At 37.5% G+C, this 13,371-nt stretch overlaps 2 protein-coding genes across 4 annotated transcripts; both read right to left on the bottom strand.

The window, feature by feature from the left end:
- Window positions 1-1,635: 1,635 nt before the first annotated feature.
- LOC114746859 (E3 ubiquitin-protein ligase SINAT5) lies at window positions 1,636-5,676 on the bottom strand. 2 transcript variants are annotated; one of them, XM_028935146.1, is made up of 3 exons: window positions 5,186-5,676; window positions 3,909-4,016; window positions 1,636-2,265 (listed from the first exon to the last, which is right to left on the bottom strand). In XM_028935146.1, the coding sequence occupies exons 1-3, from the start codon at window positions 5,474-5,476 to the stop codon at window positions 1,903-1,905; spliced, it is 762 nt and encodes a 253-aa protein (XP_028790979.1). In that variant the 5' UTR covers window positions 5,477-5,676; the 3' UTR covers window positions 1,636-1,902. The 2 variants fall into 2 exon arrangements, with proteins under 2 accessions (XP_028790979.1, XP_028790978.1); XM_028935145.1 differs by having other exon boundaries at window positions 3,630-4,016; window positions 5,186-5,674.
- Window positions 5,677-7,474: 1,798 nt separating this feature from the next.
- LOC114746854 (CLP protease regulatory subunit CLPX1, mitochondrial) lies at window positions 7,475-13,029 on the bottom strand. Of its 2 annotated transcripts, none has more exons than XM_028935139.1 (15): window positions 12,383-13,027; window positions 11,733-11,794; window positions 11,461-11,561; window positions 11,154-11,233; window positions 10,570-10,620; window positions 10,131-10,205; window positions 9,954-10,031; window positions 9,792-9,848; window positions 9,450-9,520; window positions 9,265-9,364; window positions 9,048-9,152; window positions 8,805-8,867; window positions 8,475-8,597; window positions 8,125-8,262; window positions 7,475-7,892 (listed from the first exon to the last, which is right to left on the bottom strand). In XM_028935139.1, the coding sequence occupies exons 1-15, from the start codon at window positions 12,938-12,940 to the stop codon at window positions 7,827-7,829; spliced, it is 1,728 nt and encodes a 575-aa protein (XP_028790972.1). In that variant the 5' UTR covers window positions 12,941-13,027; the 3' UTR covers window positions 7,475-7,826. The 2 variants fall into 2 exon arrangements, 1 of the variants encoding a protein (XP_028790972.1); XR_003740319.1 differs by having other exon boundaries at window positions 7,873-7,892; window positions 8,125-8,243; window positions 12,383-13,029.
- Window positions 13,030-13,371: the final 342 nt, after the last annotated feature.

Genomic DNA, 13,371 nt, shown 5'->3' with positions numbered 1-13,371 from the left:
CCGGCGAGACTTCCCTATCATCAACCCTAATCGCTTTTCTCACGATTCCCGCAGAATCCGTGTGGCCATCAGAACTCAGAATTCCAAGTTGGTCCTGTCGTTATTTTTTTCTTGGTTTTTTAAATCCTAATTTCCCGTGATAAAAAGAGAATGAAAAGATGTGGAAACATTCATGCAGTGAAAGGGACATAATGAGACAGAATTATGGCAATGTGCCAATGTGTCCACTTTGGGATTTTCCATCCTTACCAACCCTGATGGTGCGGCTCAACGATCCTCCATGTGTTGGCTACTTGCACCCTGTCATTAGCAAGCATATTATGACTGTTAGAACCAATTCATTTTACATACGAATACAAATAAAATACAAATCTCGATAAGTTCATCGATTCCTCTCTCTCTCTCGATGATTTAATTAATTCAAATAGCGCTATAGGACTGTGTTATATAAATATATATGTATGTATGTATGTATATTAGAGCACAAAGGAATGGGGGTGGCTGGACTTATTTGCACTCGAAGAAAAGGCGAAGTGGGCCTTATCCTGGCCTTGGCCAACAGGGGTGACGAAAACAAACAGAATAGGTGGGTGACGATGAAAATAAACTTTATTCTTATCTTATATAGCTCACGCAAAGACAAAATTCGTCACGACTAGTGGCTGACACAATTGGCAAAATATAATACTGGCCAAGGTGATAAGAACATGAAATATAAAAAGGAGGATAAAAATGAGGACAAACCGAGGCCTGGTCCTGATAACGTAGGATGATGCGTGCATTTTGATAAATACTGTGTTGTTGTTCTGCACTTTGCTTGGACACATGCGATTACGATAAGTTATATCGTGGTCCACGGTCAACGTTTCCTCCTTTCTAATTTGTATCCCATTACCTCCACCAATTTGTTTTCCTTGATATTACTGAGGTTGTTAATTAACAAAGTCACACAAGTTCATGTCCCGTTGTTAAATAGGAAGGAAAACGACCTCCATGGCGGAAATTAACCACAAATGGAGGGGATAATCATAATATCCCCACCATCAGAGGGAGCCTGTCGACTTTCACGAAAATGTTTTTATTATTGAACTTCCTTTAAGAAAACGACAATGAATATGCTCGTTCGAAATGAAACACAAAACGAAATACTAATAAACAAGTGAGGTTATCAAATAAATATCCTTTTCTTCTGGGCAATTCTCCTTTCCACACTGGGGCCTCGATCACAATTTATCATCGTTGGACCTCCCAGAGCACCAAGCCCATGAAGCCATACGGGTGAGACGAAACACAGTCAGAATCTCACCTTCAAGGTTGTAAGTTCAAGCTCTTAAAGAAGAGACCACCGCTGGGACTGCTATGAATCGGAATCTGCAGAAAATAATGGCCTAGGCTGATATTTCGTGGAGGTGCTCTTCATTTACGCCTCTCGTGTACTTGAAACAGCTCTAAATCATTCATTTATTTTAACGTCTCTTCATTTTTCCTGTATTTGCTGGTTAACATTACAACATGCCCGTTTCACAGTCGCACCACTCCCATTAGCTGGGGCAGGTTCGATTGCCAACACTCAACCAAAACAAGAACTTTACACTTGAGCAGTTGCAGGAAATATATAAAGCCAATGGGACAATGTGTTTCGAATGGCCAAAATTGTGATACTTCCTTTTCTCCAAACATACATCATACAAAGAAGCAACCAATCAAATAATAAAGGTCTTCAATACGAGAAATTACAAGAGACAATTTCTGATTCCCAGGATCAAATTTGACAATTTGATAATTCCGACCAAGAAATGTGTTTATTACACGACAAAGAAAAGCTGAGAATTTCAAAGCAGCCTCGATGCCTTCATCTATTACAAGATAGAGAAGAGTGCCCCAGAGTCAAACACAGCGTCATCAACTACAAAGATTTGGTATGCACACCCCAGCATCTGGATTCTGTTGCTCTTTCCATATTCTTCCAGTAACTCTGAGCTTAAGCTCCTTCCTATCCCCACCAGAGAAAAAAAGGGCCATATTTCGTTGGATGATAAGACCATCATGGCTATCCCTGACTTTGCGATGGCTATCCCGGACACTTCTTGGAGTACCCTCCCAAATCAGTTTCCTGCCATTTGCCCCAACTTCTAGGCTATAGCTATAGTTTCGAGCCTCATTCTCGTCTCCCATGAAACGAAGGAATGCCATGTAAACAGGGGCCATCCCAAGCTGGAAAGCTTCAAAATGAAGGCAGAAGTATTGCCCGAAACAATGAAACACCTACCAAAGAATAAGAAGAAATAAGCTAACTTAATAATCAGGCAGTAAGGAGTACACATATATACAGAGAAATGATTCTATGTTGCTCTTGAATGGATTGGCGGGCCAAAATAAAGTTCCTTGGTGATTATTCCTCAACGGAATCAAGGAAATTTGTTCATCTCAGCCCTTGGACTTCTGATGGTTCCACCAAACAAAACTAGTGCACTAAAACACTCACATCTAACAGTTCAGAACTCCGACAGACAGCGAAATAGCAGGAAACTCATGTTTTTGTATAACCAAAATAAGTAACAAATGGTTGTATCAGGCGGTCCTACAAGACTCCTTGAACTAATAGAAGTAAAATCCAGCTCCCCGCCCCAATTAAAACCATACACTATGCAAAATGAACAAGTAAGAAGGTGATCAAGGCTTTCCAGGGGCCAGAACGCTTCAACACTCCTCCAAATGATCCACATCTTCCACTAACAGAACAACCTTACCTAAAAGGACGGAGATCCTCTGACTTGCGTTTGTCTTGGAAGACATGGCATAATAGGAGGCATCGATGCATCATATAAATGTTAGAGATTAGAAATGAAGATGACCACCCAACAAACCTAAAACCACTGGATCAAAATGATTTCCTCTCGTCTACCAGTTCAAGTTGAACGAACAAGGCCAGGGTTAAAATGATTGAAAAGAGAAAAGAGCAGTCAAGCTGATGCATTAGGGGAGTCTGAACGCATCATTTTCAAGGCTTGTTGCGCATTCATTTCATCTTCCATCTCCACTGTTTCCATGTTCCAAATACAAACATTTTGTCCCTCACTTTAAGGTAGAGTCAGGCAGATGCAATTCTAAGGATAGAAATTCTTCCTAAAACCTTCTATCAGTCCCAACTGCTACACCCACTTTTCCATCACTTTACCCACCTTTTTTGGGTTCTCCTTTCAGCTCTAAACCTAGGTGATTAGTTTTGTCCTCCAAGCCCTTAATTTTCTCAGTGATTCCCCTATCTCCCTCCACCTTCCCTCCTTTTCTGTCTTCTGCTATATACTTCTATTTTCAAGGTTAGGTCCTATAAAAAAACACACAAAATAATGAAGAAAAGTAAAAAAGACCAAAGATCCCCTAGTCACGAGAAACAAAAAAGACATATTTCACCATTGCATAAACTTCAGAAAAATCAGATCTCCCAGGCCATAACTTACACCTAGTGGCAGTGAAGTTTGATGAACAACTGATAGTGTATGCCATAAGTGGTATTCCTCAAAGAATTTTGAGTGTTCCATGGACCAAAGAATTATATTTAAACAAGAATGATGACCCTCCCATTTCATCTTTCCCTAAAAACTCTAACACAAAGGGGGGAAACATACAGTGAGCATCCAAGTTGCATTCTCTACTTCACGGGGATTTGACTTCACATAACGATGGTTGAATGTACATCCCGTGTGCATGTCCACCTTATGATCGTCCCTCAGATGGGCAACAAGGAAAGGGATGTCCCCAACAACTGAACACTCTGATCCAGCATAAGGACAATTGTATGGTCTAAAATTGCACTGTGTCTCATGCTTGAGCTTGCTGTAGTATGGAAAGATTTCTGGACACCCAAGAGAATAGTATTTACATGGTAACTCAAGTGATTCAGCTACCTTCTCCAGAGCCAAACATCTAATATCCCCAAGCTCTTGTCTGCATGTGGGACATCGGTTGTGCACCCTTGTCTTACATGTTGAACATAGGGTGTGCCCATTGTGACACTGCAAAGGTGTTACACAATATTAGTATTCGAGATAAGATATTACAAGATCAAGCGGAAGCAGAACCACAGTAACGCTGGCCTTTCTTTTTCATCATTTCTTCCTTTAAGAAATGTTACCAAATAACAACTTATGATCTAGCTTAACACAGTTAACCATAATCTCCACCTTCGGATGCACTCATCCTAAAATATTAAAATAAAATCTCTTTTCCATTGGGTCAAGGAGTCATATAAAAATAATAGAATACCACTGTGTGGCAGACGGCAGTTTTTATAAATGTTCAATGATAACCAAAGTCACAGAAAAAGGCATAGGTTTGATACCAAACAGGCTATCAACAGCTAGGGATCTTCTTCCTAACAAGGACATAGACTGATACATAGGAAAGATGGCAATAACATCCTCTAGACAAAAGGAAAAAACTCATATAGTATGATATTGTTAAGAAGTGTAAAACCAAAATCTGACACATTCAGTAGTCCTTTGACATAAAAGATAACCAAGTACATAACTATATTATATTATTAGTGCTGTCAAGTCACGTAATTCTTTTATGCCAATGCTTCACCTACCGGATCAGAACTTTAAGACACGACACGTAGACCATAACTTCATGTTAACCAAGGCATAAAAAAGGGAACTCGTCATTTCATCCAATAAAAAGGAACCCGTTCCTCAAAAAATTCACAACAAAATACATAAATAAACCTGAGAATCAATCCTCTCTCCAATGCACTGCTATATCTAGAACATAGATCACTGGGACAACTATTTAACTTGATATTGCTGTGCCGAGGATAAAAAATAAAATTGCAAATTGGCCAAATGCGCAATTACAAGTATGGTTAGATTATATTTGGCCCATGGCATAAAATGCTTTCCCCATATAACGAAAATTCGAACTCCAAAACCAAGTCATAGATTTTCCAAACCACGATGAAGCCTACCGGAAAAAAAAAGAAAAAGAAAGAAACGAAGGCATCATGAAGTCCGCTCAATTCCTCCATTCACCCACACCCAAAAAAAGAGCCATCAAATTCACTAAAGTGCGAAGAAAGGATCCTTATTATTATGAAAACGAAACCTAGCACACAGTTACAAAAGTAATATATCATACAACATACATAAGGCGGAAATTGCTAAAAAAGAAAAAGAAAAAAGATGACCTGATGAATTGGTGGGTACATAGAATTGGTACAGACAGGGCATTCCAGCAACTCGTGGACGCTGGTTGCCGGAGCAATGGCCGTGGGGCCCATACTGATGGCGCCATTGCGAGTCTTTGAGGATGAAAACTCAGAGTGATGATGGGAGTGAGGATGTATACCGTGATGGTGGATCTCGTCCTCGTCAATACCATCCGAGGATGACACACACTCAATGTTATCCAAGTCCATCCAGTCGCCGAAACCTCCCACAAGTGATGGATATATGAAATACCCAGTAATCAAAATCATAAATTTCACGAAATCAGATACCTGAGCATTTCTTTTTTGAATCTCCTCCCTCGATTTTCTTCGTTCTCGGCTTTCTTCCAGGAAAACTTGCTAGGAAAAAAAGAAGAAGAAGAAAATAGGAGGAAGAAGATGGGGATGGTCATGAAGCGGTAAATGGATAAAGGGGTGAGTCCGACGAGCCAACCTCCCTTTCTCCGGAAGAACAGCCTTTTTCTTCTTCGTTAGCCTTTTCTCCTCTTCGTTTCCTCGCTACATTCCCCAAACCGGGTTGCAAGAAGAGAGAGAGAGAGGGAGAAAGGCGAGCGGGTGGGGGGGGGGGGCGTTAAACTTCGGAAACTCTACGATAATTGAGATCCATCCCACGGGACCCAAATTTCAACCTTTTTTTTTTTTTAAATTTGGCGGATATTAACGTAAAACCATACGGCCTACTATTATTTTTTGAGGTATTCGACCAAAATTAATAAAAAAAAATTCATAAGTCAGTATATAAATTATTTATTAAATTCATATCATCATATTATTTTATGTATTGGATATTTTATTATACTTTATTTTTAATAAATATATATTTTTTAATGATTTGGCAATTATTATAGGAAACAAGTTGTAATAAACGGATTTAATAAAGTATAATAACTACAGAGTCTTAGACATCATATTACGAAAAAAAAAATTAGCCATGCACGAAAACATAAATTTTATGAAGTCTATTTAATTTGACATCTCATTCTTCTGCTAATAAATTGCACTATATTCCCTAATCATGGAAGTTACTAACATAAATTTTGAAGTATATTCAGCATTCGCAGATTATAAATGAGTAAGTTGACGGCAAAGAAAAAAAAAATCATAGAAGACTAAGGTTCTCTGTCCTTTTCGTCTACGACCTAAATTGATTGATAAAAATATATTTTACTCCATTAACTATAACTAAATCGTTGCCTTTGTACTGTAACTTTGATATGATTTCTAAACAAGATAAGGTGTTTAAATTTTCTAAAAGTATTCATAAAGAAGTACATAGCACTCAGAAGTTTTTTTTTCCCTCTCTTATATGTCCTGTAAATTTTATTTCGTAATGCTTTTGTTCTGAATTATTGTCTGCTGTTAAGTTTAATCATTAACTTTATAATTTAATAGTCAAATTTAATAGAGGATAACGATCAAGGTATTTTTGTTATAAAAGTAACTTTCAAGCATATAAGATCAAAAGACAAAAGCTTTTAGATATTGAATGCTCATCTGTGGATACTTATACAGTATTTAAGTACTTTATCCCGTTCTAAATTTCACCAAATTCTTAATGTAATGCATTTGGGTTCTATTTTCTTTCGTTACATTCTGTACTGTAGCCTTTTTACTGATAAACTTTTTTTGGAAAAATAACAAAAAATGAAGCTAAAAACGATTAAATTTCAAATTAAGTTTGGTATCAACATGTTATTTGATGTTAAGAACACTGAATTTACAAATGACAATAAATTTTGTTAACATCCTCTATTCAACATTTAGTAATTTTTAACCTTTTTTTAAAATCATTTTCTCATGTTTTTATTCCCCGTGGCATCCTTTGATTAGTGCAAGCAAAGTAACGGAGAGACTTCCCACATAAATGATGAAGGTTACTGGTCCTATGGACTACTTTCTTCAGAGAACACGTGGCCATGTGACTATGGCAAATTCCGATTCCAGTAATACTGTAATAGGATGATCCACGAGGGGGGCCGTTAGCAGGAAGATAACGAGTGTTGTGTATTTTGTTATCTGCTACTTCATTTTATTAAAATTATATAGTCCAAATTATTTCATCAGAACAGTCAGAATTTCAAATGCTCTCTAGTATTCTTTGTTTTTTTTTGGGGGGGGGGGAAGAAAATCAAATGCAGGCTTCTAATCCTCAACATTATTGAGTTTAGTTGCTAATTGCTGAGTTGGATTACTCTGCAGCATGTTGGATGGTGTACTATGTGGGGCTAGAGATTGCAGAGAAGAATATACAGCATTAAAAATCCATGATGACATTTCAATTTCAGGAATACATTATTATGACGATGTCTTCAGATATAAATAATAAAATAATGATAGGTTCATTATATGTCAAAATAGACACCTACACTTTAGATCATTATGGTAAAGCCTGTATGCCCCCCATCTACTCCGTTACATTACATTACAATAATAATAATAATATGTGAACCTCAGAGCAAGCAAAGGTAGGCGTGATGAAATTCGGTTTGAGTTTAGGGGCATTTACGTACCCACAATGCCAGAATCCTCCACTTTCCAAATATTGTTCGCCAAGTTAACATCGCTCCGACATGGTATACAGCAGAAGCTTCAAGACATGTTACATGCTGGCAACTATGGAAGGAAGTTCTGCCTCTCCATTATCTCCACCTAAACTTTCCATGGCCTGTTACATACATGCAGAAGTAGGCATTAGTAAGTTTTTAGTGTTGGTAAAGTAAAAACAAGAATTAAGACCGAAGAAACAACGAAGCACTTATTGTTAAGACACATGCGCGTACTGAGATCATAATGGAAGCACCAATTCAAAATAAATCTAAAGTCTTCGGCCACGCTAATTCCCACATCAAGGGATTAAGGGGAAAAATAACAGTTTTGGTATACCAAACAATGCATACCTCTGGATTATGTCTGTGTTCTGAAAGATATCGATCCAATGCACCCTTACCATAGAGGATTTTGGCCCCACTTCCAACAGCCTCTTCATCAACAACAACAGCATCTACAACATCATCACCTGCTCTGGTATCAGGAATCTGCAGAAAAATTCAGGAGGGGCCAAAAAAAAAAAAAAACACCGAGATTCATAGCCATCTTTTTGCCAAACAGAGATTCATGATCTAAATGATAGTTTTATTATCAAGTTGTCTACAATACCCACCCACTCCGATCCTGTATGCAATATCTACACTCCACGGTGTACATGAACATTAAGATACGATTTAAAATTAAAATTGAAATCGCATACCTCATACATGGCATCTACTAATACTTTCTCCAATATTGACCGCAAGCCTCGAGCACCGGTATTTTTAGATATTGCTTTTCTGGCAATTGATCTTAAGGCCTTTTCTGTGAAATACAGTTTTACCTGGAAATAAAATAGGAATTTCAGCTGAAGAGATTCTATCAGCATTAAATTTTTCAAATGATACGTCAATTACCCCATCCATAAAATTAACATGAACAAGCAAAAAAGATCCTTGATATGAACAATAAGATATGCAGACGGAACATGTGTTCTCCATATCATCTGCGGATAAGTCAAGGCTCACAAAAAAAAAAAAAAAAAACTTACACCATTCATTTGGAACATCTTCTTGTATTGCTTCCCAAGGGCATTTTTTGGCTTTGTGAGGACCTATAGAGCATTATATAATTGCGATTAAACACATGCCGATGATGCTTTTTATTGAAAGAATTCACTTCTAAGAATACAAATTAAGCGAATAATGTCGTTAACTTCTGGAAATCAGAAGACATTTACAGGTACATCAGCGTGGACAGCCTGAGTAACATGAGGCACCTGGATATAGCCTACCTGAATGAGTTGATTTTCTGTTAAAGATGACAAACTGACGAGGACAGGGAATCTCCCAACAAATTCTGGTATTAAACCGTATGCAATAAGATCACTACTTTCAACCTGCCAAATACAACAATTTCAATCATGCAAATATCTGACACATCAAAGCTAGCAGTAGTAAAAACCATTTTTCAAAGGAATTAGGTCTGTCATATATATGATGTTAACTTACGGTTTCCAATAATGATGAAGTAACAGCAGCATCAGTGACACCACCTATTCTCATATTTGCACGTACAGGTGCCCCAAATCCAATAGACGAATCTTGGCGCCTGCATGGGACTAAAAGGAGGCTTCACACTTCATTTTATTCTCACTGTAAGTATAAAACTAATTAATTTCCAGGGTTTGTGCAACCTTTCTGAGATTGTTTTCTCCAGGTCAACAAAAGCTCCTCCACAAATGAAAAGTATATTCTTTGTATCAATCTGTGAAGGAACAAAGATGAGTGAACAAATTCACCAAAAACAAACGATGAGCCAATACCTTCAATATGAAATAAATGCCGAAATAAAATCACATGTAAATAAACAAACTGGGACAAAAATGATAGATCAACAAAGAAAAATTTGTCAAGCACTGAACCATATACAACAAAATGATGGCAAGCACGTACATGTGCCCTAAACATACATAATTATCTCTACAAGTGTCTAAAGAAAATTATAATTGTAAAAACAAAGGCTAATGCCCATATACCTGAACATTGTCACCTCTAGGATGCTTACGAGCCCCCTTCTCAGGAACATTGACAACCTAGGTAACAGATCAATACACAATAAATTAAACTGACATAAAAAAAAAAAAAGGAAAGGAAAGAATATGACAGAAATTTTCCAAATCAGCGAGAAATGCACTTACTGTTCCCTCAAGCATTTTCAATAAAGCTTGCTGAACACCTTCCCCAGAGACATCTCTACTGATATTAATGCTCTCAGCCTAGAAAATAGACAATTGAAGAAGGGAAAACAACAGAAAGAAATGGTTTAAATTAATCAGAGAAAAGGAAAATGGGGGGAAGACATGACATGGTGAAACCTTTCTAGTGATCTTGTCAACTTCATCAATGTAAACAATGCCCTGCTGGGCAGCTTCCACATTGTAGTCAGCAACCTGAAAGTAATTTGACCTAATGTTACTGCCATCCATAAAATGAAAACGCAACAAAAAGAAAGGAAAAACAGCTCTAATTTATACTTAAAAGGAACTACAGTTAATAATACCGCAGACTATGGTTCAGAAATAAGCAAAGACGAATAAATACATCGTAAGCTAAACCCGTGCTGACAAATAACCACCCCGCAATGAATAGGGAGGGTATGGTAATGCTATGAATAACCCGGTATCAAATACTGGTAATAATATCAGCAAAAGAACGTTCTCTTGTGCTTCCAGACATGTCAAGCTCCACTTTCTCCTCAGAAAGAACTGAGAAGCAAGCATGCTGTATTCAAATAACAAAAGTCAGAATATTTACCATAAGGAGCTTGCTTAAAATGGACTCGACATCTTCCCCAACATATCCTGCCTGCAACAACACGGCATTGGGGCTATCATATACCAAAAATGATTTCTCCATATTTGTAACTTCCATTAAAAAAATAGAGGGATAATAATGTCCACGCAAATATGTCAAAATAACATGGCAGCAAATTAAATAAGAGAAAAGGAAATAGTATTTATGACCAAATAAATAAATGTTAACACACCCAACTTACAGTCAGGCCTTTTTGCATTTGATGAGACAAACTTTTCATGACAAATATTTCAGATCGTAACAATCTGTTTGCATTTATTATGTGGATGATTTTTTTGTACATGATACTATAGGATCACATAAATATGAGCATAATCCTTTTGTTGAAAAGTAAAGTTAAAGCAATCCTCACCCTCTGCTCTATCCTCAAAAGGGGAAGCAGTGCTATAAGGTTCATTGGGGCCTATGTACTTCTTTTATAGTCAATGATTAAAAACCTCCACAAGAAGACAGAAAATGCTTTCTTTCTCTCTCTCCTTGAGGGGATAAAAAATTCTCATTAAACAGAAGTAAAGAATACTTGCCTGAGTTATTGTAGTTGCATCAGCGATAACAAAGGGAACATTCACAAACCGGGCCAAAGTTTTGGCAAGTAATGTCTTCCCTGTCCTTGAAATGGTGTAGATAATCAAGTTAGACTAGTAACCAGGAGTAACAAGACACCCATGATTAACAAACGAAAAGAAGGTGGAAAACAACTCAGCTCGAACGTTTTCATCTCTTTTGAATTAAAACGTGATTTTAACGTTCTATTATATGATGAAAAATATAATACACAACCCCAGCTATAGAAACACTTACATTTGCTGAGAAAAGTAAAATTTGAATTACCTGAACCCGTTGGCCCCATTAGAAGAATATTGCTTTTCTCAAGTTCAACTCTTTCTTCATCAATAGCATCAGCCTTATTGGTACTTGAATCTCCTGCAGGCCTAACATTTCAGATAGTAAGAAGAACATGTCAAAAGCAATTTCTACACGTTACCAACAAGGCCAACAAAATAGAAAGATTGTTGTTTAACATGCGACCCAAGACAGCATGTGGAGAAAGAACAAGTGGGAAAAATGAAAGAAAAGGTAGCACAGTGAAATAATGTACTAACTGCTTTTGAGACGATTCATGAAAAATTCTCTTGTAGTGGTTGTAAGCTGCCACGGAAAGTACCTGCATTTAAGGCATATATAATTAAGAAAACTGAGATAAATTCTGGGAAAAGGAGTTCATCGTCCCGTTTACATCAACATTATAGTTTATAGAGGAATCATCGCCAAGGGAATATACTGACAGAAGCATTCATTGGACATACAACTTAACATTCTCCAAAACGATCACATAATCCACCAGATGTTGCCCCACACGGTCACTTCTAACTGACATAGTATTGCCACTTTATAAATAACCAACAGTAACTCCACTAACGCCCCGTGAATAATAATAATAATAATCAAATATCACCAATAGCTGACATTCTCAAGCATAAAAGTAAGACCTTCATGCAAATAACTAAATATTCAAAATGGCAGAGCCTTCATGCAAATAACTAAATATTCAAAATGGCAGAGTACTGTTTACTAAAAGCATCGACACCGACATTGAATACGTGATAGAAACCACGGCATAGACAAAATATGCATCCTTTCAATATAAATTTGGAGAACTGTATCGTATCTAATACGTCTGTGTCCAGCACAAACGGATCCCCGTGTGGGTTGCAATGCAGACTAATTGAAACGGAACTGAGGAAAGAATCACCTTCTTAGCCCTCTCCTGCCCAATTACAAATTTATCGAGTCCTTCGCAAATTTTCTTTGGCGTGGGAATATTACTCCCCAAACTGGATCCACCAGAGAACTCGTCCTCAGAATTCGAGCCAGAATCAGTTCCTGAACCGAGACTACCATCACCTCCGCTGTCGCCACCAACCATATTGAAGTTCGAATTGTCCATCCGGATGTTAACGCCGTCCCCAGACCACAGTACTGGTGGCTCTCCATCGCAGTTAACAGTAAAATAAGACCTGCAACTCCATTTCTCACTCGTTTTTCTATGAGAAATACTACTGGGATTTTGGTTCGTTCTGCGACCCTCTACAATATGAGTGCCGTTTTTTTCAAAGTGAAAGACGGGCTTGGACGAAGTGAACTGATAAGGAGTGATTATGAAGTGCTCATCCCTCTTTGTTCGGTGCGTAAAGTGAGAATTTACAATACGACTAGCATGCATATAGTTGAATACATAGTATCTGAATTGAGAGGCCGTTTCCTCGGAAAGTTTGGATCTAAGCACAGCAGCCATGTGAGTAGAGAACATTCGGCAAAGTTGAGTTGGGATTAAGCTTGAAGAAGAGAATGTGAAGCGCGCCAAAATATCTCCGCCCCGCTGGAAGTCCGCGAAACAGAATCTCCAGGATAAAAGTAAGATATTTTTTGTAAAGACAATGTAATAGAAACCCCGACGGGACCAACGAATGTATTAGACTCAATTAGAAGACGACAGAGATGGTTGGCCAAAAACAAAAGACACAAAAAGAAAAAAAGAAGAAGAAGAAGACAGAGATGGAAAAATATGGAACGTGTGAAAACAAGAGTATATGTAAATAAATCCCTTTTTTGGCAAAATATGTAAATCCCAGTTTCCAGGAATAACGCTCATCAACTTAAAAGTACTTCTAAGACATGAAGTAAATATCTAGAGTAGATTATCTCCATTTGTTTAAAAAACACTTTTCATAATACCCAAAC

Source organism: Neltuma alba, unplaced genomic scaffold (assembly GCF_004799145.2).
Source record: "Neltuma alba isolate B1F8T4 unplaced genomic scaffold, ASM479914v2 tig00005119_pilon, whole genome shotgun sequence".
NCBI classification, from domain to species: domain Eukaryota; kingdom Viridiplantae; phylum Streptophyta; class Magnoliopsida; order Fabales; family Fabaceae; genus Neltuma; species Neltuma alba.
Note: the sequence above shows the minus strand (reverse complement) of the source record. Positions and strands in the feature narration are given on the sequence as shown.

Bases quoted from the DNA above. Each gene is read 5' to 3' on its own strand.
- LOC114746859 (XM_028935145.1), bottom strand. From the start codon at position 5,476: ATGATTTTGATTACTGGGTATTTCATATATCCATCACTTGTGGGAGGT. The intron at 4,017-5,185 runs GTCATCTTTTTT...ACACCTTTGCAG, and splicing joins TGTACCCACCAATTCATCAG to TGTCACAATGGGCACACCCT. The intron at 2,266-3,629 runs GTATGTTTCCCC...ATTCTTTGGTAG, and splicing joins ATGCAACTTGGATGCTCACT to GTGTTTCATTGTTTCGGGCA.
- LOC114746854 (XM_028935139.1), bottom strand. From the start codon at position 12,940: ATGTTCTCTACTCACATGGCTGCTGTGCTTAGATCCAAACTTTCCGAG. The intron at 9,849-9,953 runs GTAAGTGCATTT...TCTGTTACCTAG, and splicing joins TGAAAATGCTTGAGGGAACA to GTTGTCAATGTTCCTGAGAA. The intron at 8,598-8,804 runs GTAAGTTTTTTT...TTTTATTTCCAG, and splicing joins AGATGTTCCAAATGAATGGT to GTAAAACTGTATTTCACAGA.